This window comes from Rhinoraja longicauda, chromosome 6 (assembly GCF_053455715.1).
Source record: "Rhinoraja longicauda isolate Sanriku21f chromosome 6, sRhiLon1.1, whole genome shotgun sequence".
In the NCBI taxonomy this organism is placed as follows: domain Eukaryota; kingdom Metazoa; phylum Chordata; class Chondrichthyes; order Rajiformes; family Arhynchobatidae; genus Rhinoraja; species Rhinoraja longicauda.
The window spans coordinates 38,415,525-38,436,614 of NC_135958.1; the positions used below are offsets into that span (position 1 = coordinate 38,415,525).

Sequence of the window (21,090 nt, forward strand, 5' to 3'; positions counted from 1 at the left end):
CTATGCCTTTTTATTACCTGGGTAGGGGAGGTTATCTTGTCTTGTGGCTATTTGGCAGGTTTACCTTCTCAGACGTGCATACCTTGGGACCAATCTGTAGAGTCAAGTGAAATGAAGCAGCTGCTTCTGACACAGTAGGATTAATCCGTCAAACAGATTCCAAAGCTTCCTGCAGATGCAACGTGAAGGCTAGCTCCTAGCTATTCTGTCTCTCCCTAGGCTTGATCAGAAGGGCTGGGATGAAAGACAACTTTGCACCTGACACCAGGACAATCATTTCTAAAAGTGCAAAATCACCTAGTTCAAATGCTTATGGTGTAGACCGTTCTAAAATGGGAATGGAACATACAACTCTGGATAATGTCCTACAAGGGTTTCGGATGATTCAGTGGCCATATGTTTTGTGAAACTAGGCATGCTTTGTGAGTTAATTTACGAAAAAGAGCAGTTAGTGACCTAGTATATGAGGTGCCGCAGTCAGGATAGTAAAACGTTTAAAGGCCTCTAAGAGTTCTACTTAGATTTTCTAATACTGGCCAAATAACGAGAGGTTACCCTGTTTAATTAGCTGACAGATTGTTGACATTTCCTTGCCCACACATTCAGTCTGTGTCAAAATCAATGTTTGGATCACTATAAAATTGCACTTGTCTCTTGGGTTGATCACCGCTTGGAGAATGAACTCTCAAAGCCATATAAGATGCACTTGACAGTCGCAAGCTATTTATTATCTGGGATTATTTTTAAATTATTGAAGCCGATGTGAGGTGCTGACAGGTTTCTGGTTACGAGGCACTTGAAAACACTTGGAAGAACTTTTGTTAGGAGTAGGGTGTCAGCAGACCACAGGGCAGATGCAGGGGAAGGCACCAACACTCATCACAACGGGCCTGGTGACTGCGTGTGGCACGGTCTCCAGTCGTGGCACGGTCTCCAGTCGTGGTCTCTCTGTACCCAGGTGAGCTACGAGTGTGGTGAGTTCAGGCAGTGTGTGATGAAAACAGAACACTCAGCACATCAGGGAAGAAAAACAAAATTTACTGCCTTCCCATAGAGCTTCTCTTCCAACAGGTGCAGCATGACCTATTGAGTATTTCCAGCATGTTTTGTTTATGATTTCCAGCATCTGTAGTTTAAAACAAAAAATTAATACATTAGTGTTATAGGGATCACCTATTTGTGCATTACAATATATACAATCAACTAGTCATTATCTTCATTCATGCTACCAAACAATTCAGTACATTCACTTACAATACATCATGTTAGACAATAGACAATAGACAATAGGTGCAGGAGGAGGCCATTCGGCCCTTCGAGCCAGCACCGCCATTCAATGTGATCATGGCTGATCATTCTCAATCAGTACCCTGTTCCTGCCTTCTCCCCATACCCCCTGACTCCGCTATCCTTAAGAGCTCTATCCAGCTCTCTCTTGAATGCATTCAGAGAATTGGCCTCCACTGCCTCGTGTTTTATCCTTATGCACTGCAACTGCAAACTATTTGAGCGGCTTTTACACAAATGCCAACCCCTGGTGTCCAGAGGTGGGAGAGCCAAAGATTCTCTCAGTATTTTAGATGACTTAATTCTCGATGTTAGATTGATGAGCAGATTTTAGATGACTTAAGGGTTTGAAACTACGATGTCAAATCAATTTTACAGAAATTGATGTCTCAGGACATTTCATTGCACAGAGTTCCTCTTCAAAAACATCCAAACGTCCTCGTCCTCTTTCCCTCTGGAAGGCCCAGGTAGAGTGGACGAGGAAAGGATGTTTCTAGTAATGGGAGAGCCTAGAACCAGAGAGCAGAGCCTCAGAATAAAAGGATGTGCCTTTAGAACGGGGATGAGGAAGAATTTATTTAGCCAGAGGGTGGCGAATCAGACGGCTGTGGAGGCCAAGACATTGGGTATTTTTCAAGCAGTTATCGATAGGTTTTCGATTAGTAGGGGCTTCAAAGGTTATGCATAGAAGGCAGGAGCATGGGTTTGAGTGGGAAAAATAGATCCTCCAAATGAGTTGAGTTTATTATTGTCACGTGTACCGAGGTACAGTGAAAAGCTTTTTGTTGCATGCGAGCCAGTCAGTGAAAAGACTATACATATTTACAATCAAGCTGTCCACAAGGTACAGATATAGGATAACGGGTATCGCTTTGGGGCAAGATGAAGTCCGATTACAGATAGTTCTCCAATGAGGTAGGCTGATGAAGAAGGGTCACGACCTGAAACGTCACCCATTCCTTCTCTCCAGAAATGCTGCCTGTCCCGCTGAGGTACTCCAGCATTTTGTGTCTTTCTTCGTTTTAAACCAGCATCTGCAGTTCCTTCCTACACATAAATGTGACCACGTTTGCAGAAATCTGTTGATTAAACATCATCAGTTCGGAATACCAGGCGATTAAACCGTCCAAACCACTTCCAACTATTGGCAATCCTATTCCTTTCGAAAACAGTATTTAAGTGCTCTTGTGTCAACAGGGCTGTAACTCATCCTAATGGTTTCACTAAATTCTCACACAGAGCAACGCATAAAACATTAACCGTTCTTTCCCCTTTAGATGACTACAATGTTCAATCGAACCGCTGTGTGGTTTTTAAATCATTTGTTTGTACTTGTGACAAAACATAGAATGTAAACATCGTAATAATTCACCTGCTTGCTTCAAAGCATTGTCTCTGGTGAATATTTCACCATCCCTCTTCAAAGGCATTCATTCTGTGAAGCCCGTTCACATATTTCAATGCAGAGAGGGACAACAAATTCAATCATTGTGACCATCAAACAATATTAAACATTCACATGTGCAGATTCAGTCACCTGTGCCGACATGGCTCCTTGCTCCTGATCCCAGCCCCACACACTGTTGATTAGACCGGGTGTCAAGGGTTAGGGGGATTAGACAGGAAAATGGGATTTGGAGGCAGAGATTAGCCATGATTGAATGGCGGAGTAGACTCGAAGGGCCGAATAGCCTGATTCTACTCCGATAACTTGTGAACTTGTGAACCTGTCCTACACACCGATTGTCTCTGCTGAACTTTCTTCCCATTGGAAAATCCTGACATTAGGAGACCCCTTCTAGCAGAGTGCATGTGAGAATGCAGTAGTTCTCCTGGTGCAGATACAGTGACATCTGCGGACAGCAGGGCCTCATGAGGAAGTCTGTGAGCACCCCATAAACCGAGCCACAATCTAGGGCTCGGTGCTCCCCCCACCCTCTGCACACCCTGATCTGTGATCTCTAGCTCTGCCACCCGTGATCATGAAACCTCGGTACCTGGGTTGCCCTCGTCAGGCCCCAGCTACAACCTCCAGCCACTAGTTTGCCTTTCTGTCTGCCAGCAAGGCTGCCCATTTTGCATGCTGCTGGACCAAAGCAATCAGATCTTGTTAAGATGACAAGCCCTCCATATCTACGGCCTCACTGGCTTTACACATATCCCTGCTCCCTGGTAATATTAGAGCAATATGCCTGTGATTTCAAACATGTCGTGGAACATCCCCTTCAAGTGAACGGCGGTATCCAACCCATCTCATAGAAACATTTGTGCAGAAGATCACCTTTGAGTAGAAGTCACTACTTTGATTAGTAGTGATTTGTATGGAAGGCCCCTGAGGCCCTGTTAAGAAAGGAGGCAGTAGATACTGACAGTAGAGTCTGAAGTAGGGTCCCAACCCGGAACGTCACCTATCCGTGTTCTCCAGAGATGCTGAGCTACTCCAGAAAGTTGTGTCTTTGTTTTAACAGTAGATGCTCTTGGACAGTTACTGAGGCAGACTGCCAAAGTCATTTGGCCCAATGCCTTATCATCAGAACTTTCAAATAAGCATGAAGGCCTTACTTGAAGGGTGATGAGAAGGACCCTTGATGTCAGATCCTCCGTAGGATCACTACTTGAGACTGGAGTCTCAACACCACTGCCCCCTGCACCAGGATGACCGTCGTCCATCCAATGTTTGGAATATACCTTTGCCAAGAAGATCTACAAAGAGACGCAGTGTAGTGTTTAGTTTAGTTTAGTTTAGTTTAGAGATACAGCGCAGAAACAGGCCCTTCTGCCCACCAGTTCCGCCCTGACCAGCGATCCCCGCACATTAACAATACCCTACACCCGCTAGGGACAGTTTTTACATTTACATTTACCAAGCCAATAGACGCGGATGGCCTGCTTGGCCGTCATCTGCTCACTGTGTGCTGAGCCGGTTAATGTGAAATGAGCTGGAGACAAGTTTATTGTGTTTGTTGTGGTAGCACTGTTTGGTTTAACGATGTGAAGAGCATCCATGTTTGTTGCTCTTGATCCCCATTCAGTGACTTCCGCTAGAAATGTGCGTACGTATGCGTTCCAGCCTGATTGCTATGGTGACATTATGCTCACATTTTCCACCTGGGGAAACTGATGCCATGACTCGAGGACAGAAAGAGGAAAGTAATAATTTCAGAAGAAGCAATGATACAGACTAAAGCAGGAAAGTTGCTGTAAGCTCTTTCTTCTCAACGCACACCTCCAGGTTCATGGACAGTTTCTTCCCAGTTGTTATCAGGCAACTGAACCATCCTAACAACAATTAAAGAGCAGACCTGAGCTACTATCTACCTCATTGGAGACCATTGGACTATCTATGATCGAACTTTATTGGACTTTATCTTGCACAAAACGTTATTCATCTTATTTCCTTTATCATGTATCTGTACACTGTGAATGGGTCAATTGTATCATGTATTGTCTTTCCACCAACTGGTTAGCACGTGACAAAAGCTTTTCACTGTACCTCGGTACACGTGACAATAAACTAAACTCAAACTAATACTATTACAGCATTTACATTGAATTTGAGGTAAAATATGAATTGCCCTATAATTTATCCATTTATATAATGAAAGCTTAAACGAGTCAATAACATGGGTAAATTATACCAGGATTTCACAAAACACACTTAACTACGGCTAATAAATGAGTGGTGTTGTAGGAGAATATGTTGAAAGACTGGAGCGACCAGGCTTGCATACACTGGAATTTAGAAGGATGAGAGGAGATCTTATCGAAACGTATAAGATTATTAAGGGGTTGGACACGTTAGAGGCAGGAAACATGTTCCCAATGTTGGGGGAGTCCAGAACAAGGGGCCACAGTTTAAGAATAAGGGGTAGGCCATTTAGAACTGAGATGAGGGAAAACTTTTTCAGTCAGAGAGTTGTGAATCTGTGGAATTCTCTGCCTCAGAAGGCAGTGGAGGCCAATTCTCTGAATGCATTCAAGAGAAAGCTAGATAGAGCTCTTAAGGATAGCGGAGACAGGGGGTATGGGGAGAAGGCAGGAACGGGGTACTGTTTGAGAATGATCAGCCATGATCACATTGAATGGCGGTGCTGGCTCGAAGGGCCGAATGGCCTCCTCCGGCACCTATTGTCGATTGTCTATTGTCTATAGAACAGCAGCCAGAATTAATTTCTAGACAATAGGGGATGAAGTTATCCATGTAATAATTATAAGCAATAAGTAAACAGAATAAAATGTAGTTTATGAAGCAGAAGATTTTGTCTTTACTAAATATCTGACCTTCATTAGAAGAATGATTTAATAACCGTAATGCCAACATTGTTTTTTAGGAAGTCATATATGAATCATACAAATGACAATTAGCTCTTTGTGGGCTTAATAAAAAAAATGTGGGTAAAACAGCCGACTAATTGTGACAATAGCCTTATCTTTTCTGTTGCAGGCAGCACATGGGAAACATTGTCCAGACACATTGGAGTTACCAGGTACAACTATATGGATAAGAATTAGCAAGACTACAATTTTGTTTAAATTGATTTAATTATTATTTGCAATATATCCTTTATGCATTCTCAGAAATGAACCCCAAAGTAAACCAAAATACTTTTTCTTTAATTGGGTCACTGTAGAGGCGCATATTTTTGATGCATATTTAACAAGTATTCATCATTCTTAAAATATGTGTAGGTTTGTTCAGAAAGCATAATTTATTTTCAAAAATATGAATGAAAATAGTTAATATTTTGGTGACGATGGTAATTTAAACTTATGAATGTTAAGTTTTTTTATTGTGAATAGCAGGAAATATGATGTTTAAATTTAAAGAAAATGCAAAGGGCTAAAGACTTTAGTCCAATATGGAGTTTATCCATATCCATTATCCATGTTTATCCATTAAACTTGATCTCGTCCAATTTTTCTTTTGCCTTTATGCTAACTCACGTTGATGCATGACTGATGCATTGGCTGCTTGTCCAGCAACCCAGGACCCCTTTAATGGCCATGCTTCAACCAGTGTTTGTTATGCCCACAAGCCTTGCAACCCTCTCCGATCTCTACATTGCTGTCAATCTGATCTGCTGCTTATTCCTGATTTCCGTTGCTCTTCTGCTAATGGTGCTGCCTATACCTTTAGAGCATTCTCCAAATCGTGTGAATTTCCATCTCGCCCCCTTTTTAATGACACCTCCTAAATTTTCAACCTTACTTGCCTTTCCACATTTTGTTGTACAACGATCCGGTGAATTCTCTTAGGACATTTTACGATGTTAAAGGTATTGCAGCGACTCCTCAGTTTATAAACGGGATGTGTTCCTGGAAAATGTTTCAAATGAAAATTCATAAATCAACGACTGGTCAAAAAGCATTATGGGAATCTAGTACAGTGTTTTGCTTTGAACTGTGAGTGGCGCACTATCAAAATAATTTTATAAATTGAAGATGTACGGCCCCAAAGAGTTAATGGAGTTATAGCAAAAGAATGTAAATCTTATGTTTGTAAATAAAAAAAATATTTGTATTCTAAATCCAAGGAATTGTTTCTGTACATTTTAGTGCAGAATCTCACTGAATGGAGAAATCTGAAGTAGATAAAATGTTTTGGACTTTGTCACAGCATGTGAAAAAATGAAAAAATGATGGGTTTTATGGTAAAGGTGATATTAGTCCAGAAAAAAGTCCCAACGTTACATTTTGCCACGTTTCAGAAGCTTTATTAGCAAATCCAGGATAGGCAGAAGATTGAGCAATGTTTTTTATTTCCATTAGAGTTACATCCAAAACTGGATGGTGTACAAAATATAGCAGAAAACCTAACTGAAATTAAAATCATCTGTTGCAAAGCAGTTTAATTGAATTGAAACATGGTAATGTTTCCACATTGTGTGGGTGGCAGCTCAATCATCGGCCTCCGCCTTCATCAGGGCTTGTGTCAAAGTGCAGTTTTTGTGACAAGATGCAGCTGCGGGCTATTTTCCGGCACATTTAATATTTTGGGAACAGATTCCAAACAGTTATCCAGCTTGTTTCATTGATGGGATTTGTGGTTGACTACTTAACTTGTACTGCCTGACCAAATATGTCACTGAAGTGGAAGAGCCTAAACATCAAACAAATGGCACTGGTGCTTCCAACATGTGCGGAAATGTTCACATTGTAAAACCTTCACCAACTACAGAGCACTTTGTGTGCAGCTACTATTGAACCAATACTCAATTTAAAAATAGTGCCTTTCAGATCCATTCAGTCTTTGCACGTCCTTCCTCCAACATTAACACGAAAACTTACATTTCCAGATTTTGCTGTGTGAAAGCGTTTGACAGACTTTCTTGAGAGGATCTATTAACTACAAATATGGAGGATACTGTAAATCTCAGTGAATATGGGACTATTTCATGTTGGTGAAATTGACCACAGATCGTGGAACAGTACAGCACAGGACAATGTCTTGTGCTGACCATCATGCTAATTTAAACTTCACATCTGCCTGCATGTGGTATCTTGCCCCAATTCCCTCACTGTTCATGTGTCTGTCTAAATACCCCTTAAATGTCGCTATCATGTCTGCTTCCACCACGCCCCCAGGCAGCATGTCCATCACATGCCTTGCCGATCTTGTTTAAACTTTTCTCCTCTCACCTTACACCCATGTCCTCTAGTCTTTGACACTTCCACCCTTGTGGAAAAGGTTCCGACCGTCTTCCCTGACCGTTTCTCATCGTGTTACATACCTCTGTCAAATTACTGCTCAGCATCCGAGAAAAGAGAAAACAGTCCCAAGTTTGTCTCACCTCTCCTGGTTGCTAATACATTCTAATCCAGGCAGCATCCTGGTCAACCTCTTCTGCATCCTCTTGAAAGGCTCCATATCCTTCCTGTAGTGCGGTGAACAGGACTTCATATAATACTCCAAATGTGGCCTAACAAAGTTTTATACAGCTGCAACATGACTAGCCAACTTTTATAACTCATTGCCCGAGTACACAAGTATGCCAGATGCCCCCTTTATAACCCGATCCACTTGTGTCGCCACTTTCAAGGAGCTATGGACTTGGACCCCGTGATCCTGTACATTGATTTCCAACCATTTATTGTATACATTCCCTTTAATTTTGACCTGCCAAATGCAACACCTCACACTTGTCTGGATGAAACACTGCATGTCAATTTTCTGCACACATTTTCCACTTATCTCTGTCCAGCTGAATCCTTGAATGACCTCCATTCGTATCCACAACTCTAATTCTTTTTGTGCTGTCTGCAAACTTGTCAAACAGTCCATTTACATTTTCATTTAAATACTTTATAGATATATATATATATATCTCACAAAAAATATCTAAGTCGCAGACATCTGGTCGGAACAACACCCCTCCACCACTACTATCTGCTTTCTATTGGCAAGCCAATTTTGAAAGCTGCCTACCATGTCATAGAGTAGAGTGTGGAAACAGGCCCTTCGGCCCAACTTGCCCACACCGGCCAACAATGTCCCAGCTACACGTCCCACTTGCCTGCCTTCCAAGCCTGGCCTTTCCATGTACCTGTCCAACTGTTTCTTAAACGATGGAATAGTCCCAGCCTCAACTACCTCCTCTGGCAGCTTGTTCCATACACCCACCACCCTTTGTGTGAAAACACCCTTTAAGTCTCCATGGATCCAGTCTGCCTTAATCTTCTGCATCAGCTTACTGTGAGTGACGTTGTCCAAAGTTTTACTAGACAGAAGTCCTGTTAAAGATTCATTCACCTGAAACGCCTACACCCCAGCGGTATGAATATTGATTTCTCTAACTTAAGCAGGCATGTGAATTTTCCGGGTTTCCGCGGATTTCCGCGTTTTTTAAATCCATTTTCCGCGCTTTTTGCATGGTTTCCGCGTTTTTCACTTTGCCAAATAAACGGAGAAATCGGATCGAAAAAAAGAAAGAAAAAAAAAAACCCTAACCCGCTATCCTTAAGAGCTCTATCTAGCTCTCCCTTGAATGCATTCAGAGAATTGGCCTCCACTGCCTTCTGAGGCAGAGAATTCCACAGATTCACAACTCTGACTGAAAAAGTTTTTCCTCATCTCAGTTCTAAATGGCCTACCCCTTATTCTTAAACTGTGGCCCCTGGTTCTGGACTCCCCCAACATTGGGAACATGTTTCCTGCCTCTAACATGTCCAACCCCTTAATAATCTTATATGTTTCGATAAGAGATTCCTTCTCTCCAGAGATGCTGCCTGTCCCGCTGAGTTACTCCAGCGTTTTGTGTCTATCTTCGGTGTGAAGCAGCATCTGCGGTTCCTTCCTGCACACTCAGTGTGTGTTGTAATGGGACCATATCACCAAGGTAGCATGGCTGCTGACACTTCTGTCCACAGCGATAGAGCTCTTAAGGATAGCGGAGTCAGGGGGTATGGGGAGAAGGCAGGAACAGGGTACTGATTGAGAATGATCAGCCATGATCACATTGAATGGCGGTGCTGGCTCGAAGGGCCGAATGGCCTCCTCCTGCACCTATTGTCTATTGTCTATTGTCTATAAGGGTGTCAGCTATTAGAGCCATGCTCCCCATGGCAACCGGGCCACACCAACACACCTACAGAGGAGAGAGAGAGAGAGCGAGCGAGGGGCACAGCTGTGCCCGGGTTCACTTGACGTGATCTTGAATCCTGGTGCAGGTGGTCCAGCCCAGTGGAGCATCTATGACCAGCGGGGGAGGTGACCACCAGTGGATGCTTTCAGCTGGAGGTGTCTCGAGCGTTGTCAGGCAGCAGTGGGATCCAATGTCCCTGATGAATCCATCAATAGACAATAGACAATAGGTGCAGGAGTAGGCCATTCGGCCCTTTGAGCCAGCACCACCATTCAACGTGATCATGGCTGATCATTCACAATCAGTACCCCGTTCCTGCTTTCTCCCCATGCCCCCTGACTCCGCTATCCTTAAGAGCTCTATCTAGCTCTCTCTTGAAAGCATCCAGAGAATTGGCCTCCACTGCCTTCTGAGGCAGACAATGCCTCAAGGTGATCTGCCTCAAGGCAGATATGGGTGAGTGGTAGGGGGATGCACCCAGCAGTAACATGTTCCGGCTTGGTGTCCGGGGCGGGACATTGTTTGGTTTGGGGTTGGTTTGGTCTAGCCATCCATTTGCCCCAGAGGACAATGAGGACTCGGCATTGGGGCCACCCTCAAGGTTGGGGTGATCGCTGATGGAAGGTCAGGCCAGCCTCACGCTGTGCAGGGCCGATCCAGGATCCTGGAGGAGTCTTGTCTCAGCTGGCCATGGTCTCCACTTGGGATATCGTAGACCATTGACTGCATCCTACACAGCAACCGGTGGTGTAGCGGGCAGCTGCTGTGGAGCCGCTGATGGGGACTACATGACCACCTCCTGCTTTCCGTTACTACACGGCCTCACCATGATCCAGCTGGTGGTTTGGTTTCTGCTATCCCAGAGCAGGTTGAAGCTCTACAAGGTCAGCACCAGGAAGCAGGGCGACCCGTGGCAAGGAGGGAGACTCCATTCAACGGCAGCTTAAAGCTCACAGTGAACACTGTGGGGATGGCCGTGTACAGTCTGCTTTGCTGCACGTGAGGACGTTATCAGTGTTGCTTGAACAAAGTGGTGTTGGATGTCGGCGGTTCCCTCTGCTTCTGGTGACAAGGCATGAACACCACAGCTCACGCCCCTCTTCATCACGAGCACAGCCCTGCTCAGATTGTGCAGTGAGGATTAAAGCTGCTGGATCCGGGCACCTGAGATTCTGCATCTGTCAGGCTCTGGAACTAGAAGCAGTAGGGCGTAGCAGTAAAGCTGCTGCCTCACAGCGTCAGAGACCCGGGTTTGATCCTGACTACGGGCGCCGTCTGTATGGAGTTTGTACGTTCTCCCCCTGACCTGTGTGGGTTTTCTCCGAGATCTTCGGTTTCCTCCCACACTCCAAAGATGTACAGGTTTGTAGGTTAATTGGCTTGGTGTAAATCTAAAATTGTCCCTTATGCGTGTAAGGTAGTGTTGATGTGTGGGGATCACTGGCCGGTGGCGACTCGATGGGCCGAAGGGCCTGTTTCCATGCTGTATCTCTAAACTAAACTAAACCAAACAACAGCCCTGGGCAGCAGTCTTGAGGCAGCCTATCTTGGGGAAGATCTCTTTGCAGCTCGCCAAGGTCATCTGAGTGGTCTAAACTTCCAGACTTCATCCATGGATGGGCCATGAATCTGCAGTGGCAGGGCATCAACATCCACCAACATCTACAGTGGCAGGGCATCAACATCCACCAACACAGCAATGAATTGGCAACGGCACACGACAGTCAATGTTCGTTCCCAAATATCCTGATTTTCCTTTTTTTTAACCTTTAACGTTGTTTGTTAGAAATAAGCTTAAACTTGAGTTCGAGTTCAAATGTACCCTCATTTATTTAAGATCAAGTCCATCTTAATATAAAGAAACATGGTGCAGTCGGAAAGAGCTGATATCACTGCGGACCCGGGACCGCAAGGGGGTCTCCATTGTGTGGGTGTATCGGGGAAAGCACACCCTGTTTGTAGGGGCAGCCTGTGGAATTGGAGGTGTCAGGGCAGTCTGCAACAGGTTCTGAAGCTGTGGCCCATTAGGGCCCTTGATGTCAACGAAACGTCCGTCTAAATAGTAACACAATGAACAAAATAGTGTGAGGTGCTCGTAATTGTGCAAGACTCTTCAGCGATCGTCATCCAGAAGCCCTCATTTCTGCCAGCAAGGGAGGAAATGAGCATTTTGCAAATCATTTGTTTTTTATCCAAGGCCAGAAATTGCTTGGCCCAATTTTGCAATTGCACCAGGAAATGACTGCTCGAATGATTTAGTCACAGTTACGTTGATTTGTGAATAAAGTTGGCAACACTAACTTTTCGACTTGCATTCACCGTAAGGTTAAAAACAAAATCTGATTTGGTTGATCTAGTGATCTCTCCTCCATCACCTTCAACCTTATCGCTCCCCGCTCCCCACTATCTGCTTCTACCTTCCCAAAATTAACAAACCACGCTACCCTAACAGACGGTAGACACAAAATGCTGGAGTAACTCAGCAGGTCAGGCAGCATGTTGGGAGAGAAGGAATGGGTGACGTTTCGGGTCGAGACCCTTCTTCAGACTGATGTCAGGGGAGGGGGCGGGACAAAGATAGAATGTAGTCGGAGACAGGAAGACAAGTGGGAGAACTGGGAAGGGGAGGGGATAGAAAGGGAAAGCAGGGACTATCTGAAGTTAGAGAAGTCAATGTTCATACCGCTGGGGTGTAAACCACCTAAGCGAAATATGAGGTGCTGTTCCTCCAATTTGTGCTGGGCCTCACTCTGACAATGGAGGAGGCCCAGGACAGAAAGGTCAGATTGGGAATGGGAGGGGGAGTTGAAGTGCTGAGCCACCGGGAGATCAAGTAGATTAAGACGGACTGAGCGAAGATGTTTTGACAGGAAGACTACTTTGTCTCGACCCGAAACGTCACCCATTCCTTCTCTCCTGAGATGCTGCCTGACCCGCTGAGTTACTCCAGCATTCTGTGATACCTGCCTTTTTGTTGGTGATGTCGAACACTTCTCGTTCCACACCTACATTAGCACCATCCACTCTTCCTCTGCTACATTGTTGATTTAGAACTGAGATGAGGAAAAACGTTTTCAGTCAGAGAGTTGTGAATCTGTGGAATTCTCTGCCTCAGAAGGCAGTGGAGGCCAATTCTCTGAATGCATTCAAGAGAGAGCTGGATAGAGCTCTATGGATAGCGGAGTCAGGGGGTATGGGGAGAAGGCTGGAACGGGGTACTGATTGAGAATGATCAGCCATGATCACATTGAATGGCGGTGCTGTCTCGAAGGGCCGAATGGCCTCCTCCTGCACCTATTGTCTATTGACTGCATCAGTGCTGCCTCCTGCACCCATGCAGAACTCAATAACTTTACTATTAACTTTCACCCTTTCCTCAGATTCCTCTGGACTATCTCTGACACCCTTCTCCACTTTCTTGACCTCTCTGTCTCCATGACAAGGGACAGACTATCAACTACAAACCCACCGACCCCCACAGTTATCTGGACAACAGCTCCTCCCACCTTAAGCTCATAAGTTTATAAGAATTAGGCCATTCGGCACATCAAGCCTACTGTGCCATTCAATACGCTGATCTATCTCTCCCTCCTAACCCCATTCTCCTGCCTTCTCCCCAGACACCCATACTAATCAAGAATCTATTTTTCACTGTCTTAAAAATATCAATTGACGGCCTCCACGGCCTTCTGTGGCAATGAATTCCACAGGTTTACCATCCTCTGACTAAAGAAATTCCTCCTCATCTCCTTCCAAAAGGAACATCTTTTAATTCTGTGGCTATGACCTCTGGTCCTAGACTCTCCCACTGGTGGAAACATCCTCTCCACGTCCACTCTATCCATACCTTTCACTATTTACCTTGCCTCATGAAGACGTTAGGCCCTATTCTCAATTTCCCAGTCTCCACTACATCTGCAATCAATATATGGCTTTCTATTCCAGGACATCTGATATATTCTCTTTCTGTTAATAAAGGTGTTTTATTTCTCCTGCCGTCTTAGACGGATCCCTTGCCCAACATCTCCGACATTTCTGCCACCTTCGCCATGACCGCACCGCCAGTCACACCCACGCCTTTCCGCGTTCTGCAGAGACTGTTCCCTCCGCAACTCTGTGGTTCACTCATCCCTTCCCACCCAAACCACCAGCTCCCCAGGTCCTTCCCCCTCTAGTTCTTCCAGCTGAAACAGAGGTTCATGTGCACTTTCTCTCACCTCATCGCCTGCATTCAGTGTTCCTGCCTAATGCCGCACGATGCTGGTGAACCTGCACTGAGGGGGAAGGAATGACTTGGGTTGAGGTCATGCAGTCAGTCAGTCCAAACATTGCGTTCTCATTACTCATGGTTCATTTACTTGTAAATATTTTCCGTATCCAGATTTCTCTACAATCACTCAACCTGAACCAGCGGAGGGAGATATGCTGCAATTACCAGACGTGAAATTTGTACCTAGTGAAGTGAAAATAATTAATCTGAAGCAGCAGGGTTCGTGCAAATGTTGTGTGAGGCTGCCGTTTAAGCTACAGCGCTGTAGCACTGTGAGGTGGCAGTCTGCCAACGTTGACTCCTGAGAGGCAAACAGCAAAAATAAGTTTTGTGAAGCTGGGCACGTTTCCAGCCATCGCACGGAACTTGAAAAGTAGAAAATAAACTACAATGGTGTTACAATACTTCAATCACTTATTTGTAGAGGAAGTCTGATGAAGGGTCGCGACCTGAAGCGTCACCCATTCCTTCTCTTCAGGGATGCTGCCTGACCCGCTGAGTTACTCCAGCACTTTGTGTCTATCTTTGTTTTAAACCAGCATCTGCAGTTCCTTCCTACACGTTTGTAGTGAACAATTAGCTTGACGAAGTAAAATTGGATATATTTAATGAAATATTAGATATATTTAATGAATTTCTCATTAATTTTTTTCTTCCATGAAATTTTCCACATGCTCATTTGCATTTTGAAAATATCTATTGCTACCTGCATTGTTAATAGACAATAGACAATAGACAATAGGTGCAGGAGGAGGCCATTTGGCCCTTCGAGCCAGCACCGCCATTCAATGTGATCATGGCTGATCATTCTCAATCAGTACCCCGTTCCTGCCTTCTCCCCATACCCCCTGACTCCGCTATCATTAAGAGCTCTATCTAGCTCACTCTTGAATGCATTCAGAGAATTGGCCTCCACTGCCTTCTGAGGCAGAGAATTCCCCAGATTCCACAGAATTCTGAGGCAGAATTCCACAGGCCATTCATGTACTAGGTTTGGAACCGGGTATATCTCCTGGAGATTTTGTACTGTGATAGGTGTATCCACCTTGTACTGCATTTCCATTTCCATTTTGCATGTTTTCTTTTGTAGCGTTTTCTGAGTGGCGTGTCTGTTCAATTCACTGTTTTTACACCTACAAATGAATGCCACATTATATGTAATCACTGCCTAATTTTTGCTGAAAGGCCTTTGACCATTTGTTGCCTCCCTGCTGAGTAAATAATGTGCCACACAATGTGTTTCCTTAATAATTTGGTCAGCTGAGATCACCTTAACATTTGCCAAGGCAAATAACAAAGGTGCTAGGTAAAATTTTAAAAATATCCCATAAAAGGTCTAACAGCACTGGCCATCAATGTCTTTATTTTGTTTTGCTTGTTCATACTCTGTCATGCAGATAAAATAAACAGCTCCCCATAGCTGACTTAACGTTGTAAATCTAGCATTTGTATTTTCACTGCCGATGCTGCTTGCACCAGGAAAGCTTATTCATTTTCACCATGTAAGAAAATAATTGCAGATGCTGGTACAAATCGAAGGTATTTATTGCACAAAATGCTGGAGTAACTCAGCAGGTCAGGCAGCATCACAGGAGAGAAGGAATGGGTGAAGTTTCGGGTCGAGACCCTTCTTCATTTTCACCATTGTGGGTTAGATTCAACTTCATTGTAAAAAGGTAGCGTTCTAAATCATTATGCTCCAGTTTATTTTCTGCCGCACTATTTAAATGATTGCTAAAGAAACATTGTTGTTGAATTTTTCTCTTTTTTTTCCAGGCTGAATCTGAACGATGTTGCAAACAGCATTCGGCTGGTGGCTCCAGATTTGGGCGTATTCATCATCAGTTGTATCACGCTGGTTTTCTGTAGTCGTTTGACTAAGAAAAAGAAGTCAATCCTGAGCAAGGACGCAGTCAGCATTGAGGACGTAAGTAGCATTATTTAAGAAATGCACAGAACTTTGCGATGGAAACTGTTTAGTTTAGTTTAGAGATACGGCGTGGAAACAGGCCTTTCGGCCCACCGAGTCCGCGCCGACCAGCGATCCCTGCACATCAACACTATCCTACATACACTCGGGACAATTTACACTTATACCAAGCCAATTAACCTAAAACATCTGTGCGTCTTTGGAGTGTGGGAGGAAACCGAAGATCCCGGAGAAAACCCACGCGGTCACGGGGAGAACGTACAAACTCCGTACAGACAGCACCCGTAGTCGGCATCAAACCCGGGTCTCTGGCGCTGCAAGTGATGTAAGGCAGCAACTCCACCGCTGCAACACCGTGACGACGTGTTTTCTCTGAACGTACATCAGTTAAATGCTAAAAATTAGAAAGTAATATTTTCATCAGCTTTATTCATTTGTGCATTATACGTTAGTCATAAGCTTTTATATTTCAATTTATAAGGATTTCCTTTTTACATCCCAAATAAAAGAGATAAGATGTATAATCTTCTCTTGGATATTCTCTGATATTCCGAGCTGACAGCTAGAAGGCAAATGTAGGTAAAGTCGAGGGTTCTCTCTACCTCTCCTTGGTGAGAGGCATTTCATTTTAGCAATCAAAGGGGCCGGTTGCAGTTACAAAACATGTGAATATTACAGCGTAACATTCCCAAGATTTTTTGTAACCTATGCTTTGAAGGTCGAAGATAGCAAAGGTTTAATGGCTAGAAATTCCTCCGTGAATAGCTATCATACCAAAGCCAATTCATGGACAGACCCACAAGGGACTGTTCAGCCTGTGAGATGGATAGATGATGTTTGTCGGGACCTTTCTCCTGAGAAGGTGCTGAATTTGAAACCTGACTCCACTTGCCATTCAAGTGTTGTTAGCTAACTTCAGCTGGCTCCTGGGTGTGATGATGATGGAAAACATTCAACTCCCACCCCAGGCTGAATTTGTGGATGTGGGTTGGAAAATAACAGTGGCAGGCTAGTTTCACCAGCTCCTCGTCAATGGTGTGGTGTGCCTGGCTGAAGGGCTAGCCTGTTGGGTTAGGAGATGGGAGTCTGTCGAGGGGATTGGGTCTAGTCTGCAATTGTGATTTGTTTCCTTTGCCGTACCAGCTTCAAATGGCAAACCCACGACCAGTCGGCCATTTAGGGTTTTAATTTTCCTCGTGCCAGACGGAACAAGGTCACAAGAACCCAAGGACTGGTAGCAAAATCTGGCCCTTGATATGTGACTCATCATATGCCTCAGTTCCACTTTCCCCCCTCATCCCCACACTCCCCATTCCTCGCCCACAGGGGTGGGTCAAGTCAAGTCAAGTCAATTTATTTGTATAGCACATTGGATGTATTCCTTGTCTAGTAGCATGCAGTGCAGACAATGCCTACCTTTCATAAGCCTTGAAGTGTGTGAATGAAGCAATTGCTCCTCACCAGCGTTCTGAATATCTGACACTTTCTCTGACACAATGCTTCCTAGTTCTGCACTCTCATGCTAATGACACCCGAACACCATCTACCCAATGTGATCCCCTCTCATTCTTCTCAACGTCAGAGAATTTAGGCCCATTCGACAAAATCATTCTAGCAATCCAAGGTCCATCTGAAGTTTGGCCTTTTGCTTGTGAGGTTTCATGTTGCGTTGCATGACTTGCTTCTATCTACATCTCTCTACCTGTCCTTCCTTTACTCAGCTACACATTCTGTTTATGGTCATCTATATATTAATTGTCTGTCTGTCTGTCTGTCTGTCTGTCTGTCTGTCTGTCTGTCTGTCTGTCTGTCTGTCTGTCTGTCTGTCTGTCTGTCTGTCTGTCTGTCTGTCTGTCTGTCTGTCTCTGTCTGTCTGTCTGTCTGTCTGTCTGTCTGTCTGTCTGTCTGTCTGTCTGTCTGTCTGTCTGTCTGTCTGTCTGTCTGTCTGTCTGTCTGTCTAACTCAGATCTTGTTTATATATATGTACTTCTGAGATTTTGTTGTGGGCATGTGGACCTACAGCCAAAACAGTAAGCTATAGCGCCACAATTTTAGCACCACCTTAATCACCATTGTCCTGGCGACTGTTAATGAAAAGTTTTATTTAAATTGATCTTATATTTTTAAAGTTAGAGAGATTTTAAAGTTTAAAAATCACCTTTCAAACCGACTTCTTAAAGGTACTCAGCGTGTGACATCACAATGGGTCACGTACGACTTTAATTGCACTTCCCTCCCCACTCCCCCAAACAAGATGGCCGCTGACAGGCCGCCCGGAGTCAGTGGCTCCCTCTCCCCTTTCCCCTCCCCCCTCCCCCTCGCCCGCACCCGGCCTCGGGGGAGACTCCGAGCAGGAGGGAGATGGTTGTCCACCCCGTCGACTCATCCTTCCCTTCCGTCTCCTCGAGTGCCTGCTTCAACCAACGGCGTCGTCGAATCCCCGCTCCCGCCCGGGCCCAGCGCCCCGCACCATCACCGGAATACAACCCCCAGCGGGCAGCTTCTTCTCCTCCTCCTCCAGCGGCCGCTTCAACCGACGGCCTCGTCGACGGCTCCACAAAAATGGCGGTCGCTCTCCTTCTTCTCCTCCTCCTCCCGATCTGCCATCTTGTGTGCGCCCCCCGGGAGGTGTAGTCCCTGCTCCAGCCAGGCCCCAGCACCGCCGCTGATCAGCGCTGCACGCACGGGGCACTGGTAAGTGGCTTTCGCCGTCAACGGGTCCACGGAGGGGAGTGGGCGTGGGGGGGGTCGAGTGGGAGTGGGGGGAGGGGAGAGTGGGAGTGGGGGGAGGGGAGTGGAGAGTGGGGGATGGGGAGGGGAGAGTGGGGGATGGGAGAGTGGGGGGGAGGAGAGAGTGGGGGATGGGGGAGGGGAGAGTTGGGGGAGGGGAGAGTGTGGTGAGTGGGGGTGGGGGCGAGTTGGGGCGGGGAGGAGAGAGTGTGGTTGGGGGGGAAGGGGGTGGGGTGGGGGGAGGGGGGTAGGGGTGCGGGAGTGGGGGAGGTGGTGTGGGGGGAGGAGGCAGTGGGGGTGGGCGAGTGAGGAGGGGAGTGGGGGAGGGGGGAGTGGGGGAGGGGGGAGTAGGGGTGAGGTGAGGGGGGGGGAGGGGGGATGGAGTTGACCAATGGGGGGAGGATTGAGTGGGGGGTGGGGGTTAAAGGTGCTAGACCAATACAGGAGAGCCTTTGGGTCTACGGCTCGCTCTGGCTGCAGCACTGACGCCATGGGGCCCAGGTCAGTGACACCCTCTCCCCTTCCCTGTCCCCCCTCTACGAGGAATGGGCCCAATGGGTCCACTTGGTCTAGTGTATTACTAAAAATCTCATCTTGAATATATATATCTTGTATGTTCCCGAAATACAGCCAAAACGGTACACGATAGCGCAACAATTTTAGGGGCACCTAACTCACCATTCGCCTGCGGTGTGCAGTATCAAGTTTCGTTCAAATAGTTGCGCTATCTTGTACCATTTTGGCTGTATTTCGGACACATACCACATAAGATAACCATTGCCATTTTGATCTAATACTTCCGTGTTCAATGGTGTCCTTAAACGCGTGCTTCGTTGAACGATGACTCCTGAGGTAAATGCTCAAATTTTCTTCAAGTTAAAGTTTGACCACTCAATAATATTAAAATTGTGTGTCTTTTTTATTCATCAATCGCTGTCACAACGGGAACCCAACGGGTCCACGGGTCGTCTAGTAAAGACTAAAGCTGGATCCCACCGACATTTAAAATGAGTTAAGCTACAATAAAGACTTTCTGTTGCATTTCAGAAGTAATTAAGTTGTACAAGCATTGTCAGTAAACTTGTCAACAGAGTTTCCTATTCCTGCAAGATGTGTCACACAGAGTATTAATGGGACAAGAATGTACAAATCCACTGAACAGCTCTTCATGGTCTGCCCAAACCAATTCACAAAAATGTTTTCAAACAAAAGCAAAATACTGTGATGCTGGAAAAATTATATGAAAACAGAGAATGCTTGAAATGTTTAGCAGTAGAAATATTTAATCTTCTGGTTAATGGCCTCCATCGAAGATTCATCATTCAATGTCAATACCAAATTCCTTTCTTCCCAATTAGCTTCTCTGTTTAAATCTATCTCAACCACACCTTGTGGAAATGAGTTCCAAATCTAACCCCACCCTAACCACATCTAAGACTTCTTGCAGAACACTAATGGATCTTGTGATCTGGCTTTTAAAGACCTCTTTTATGTCACAAGTTCATAAGTCATAGGTGCAAAAGTAGGCCATTCAGCCCGTCGAGTCTACTCTGCCATTCATTCATGGCTGATCTATCGTTCCCTCTCAACCCCGTGCTCCTGCCTTCTCCCCATAACCGTTGACACCCTTACTAATCAAGTACCTGTCATTCTCCACTCTAAATACATCCAAAAACCCGACCTCCACAGCCGTCTGTGGCAATGAGTTCCACAGATTCACCACCCACTGACTAAAGAAATCCCTTCTCATCTCCTTTCTGAGGGACATTTGTCTTTTAGTTTAGTTTAGAGATACAGCGAGGAAACAGGCCCTTCGGCCCACTGGGTCCATGCCGACCAGCGATCCCCGCATATTAACACTATCTTACATATATTAGGGACAATTTTTACATTCACCAAGCCAATTTACCTCCAAACCTCTACGTCTTTGGAGTGTGGGAGGAAACTGAATATTTTGGAGAAAACCCACACAGTCACTGGGAGAACGTACAAACAGGTACGGACAGCACCTGTAGTCAGGCTGGAACCCGGGTCTCTGGCGCTGTGAGCGCTGTAAGGCAGCAACTCTACCACTGTGCCATTGGAGATATTGTTATTTCCTACATCCTGGTCATGGATTCACAAGGTTTGATGGTGCTTTGTGAAGCTACGAATATTAAAAATGTATGGAAATTAAAAATGGATAAAGTTTAAGAAAAAGAGACGTAAATGTATAAAAATATCTTTCGCTTCCAAAAGAACTTCACAGCAGAGAAAGTACTTTTGAAGTTTAATGTAGTACACCCAGCACG

The 21,090-nt window shown here is 45.2% G+C and overlaps 1 protein-coding gene across 1 annotated transcript in view; it reads left to right on the forward strand.

Annotated features, from left to right (window-relative positions):
* The window catches only part of piezo1 (piezo type mechanosensitive ion channel component 1 (Er blood group)), a 168,761-nt gene that overhangs the window by 9,193 nt on the left and 138,478 nt on the right, over window positions 1–21,090 (forward strand). The window contains exons 3-4 of the mRNA XM_078401557.1: window positions 5,732–5,774; window positions 15,916–16,066. Coding sequence (XP_078257683.1) covers window positions 5,732–5,774; window positions 15,916–16,066 — 194 coding nt within the window. The remainder of the gene's footprint in view (window positions 1–5,731; window positions 5,775–15,915; window positions 16,067–21,090) is intronic.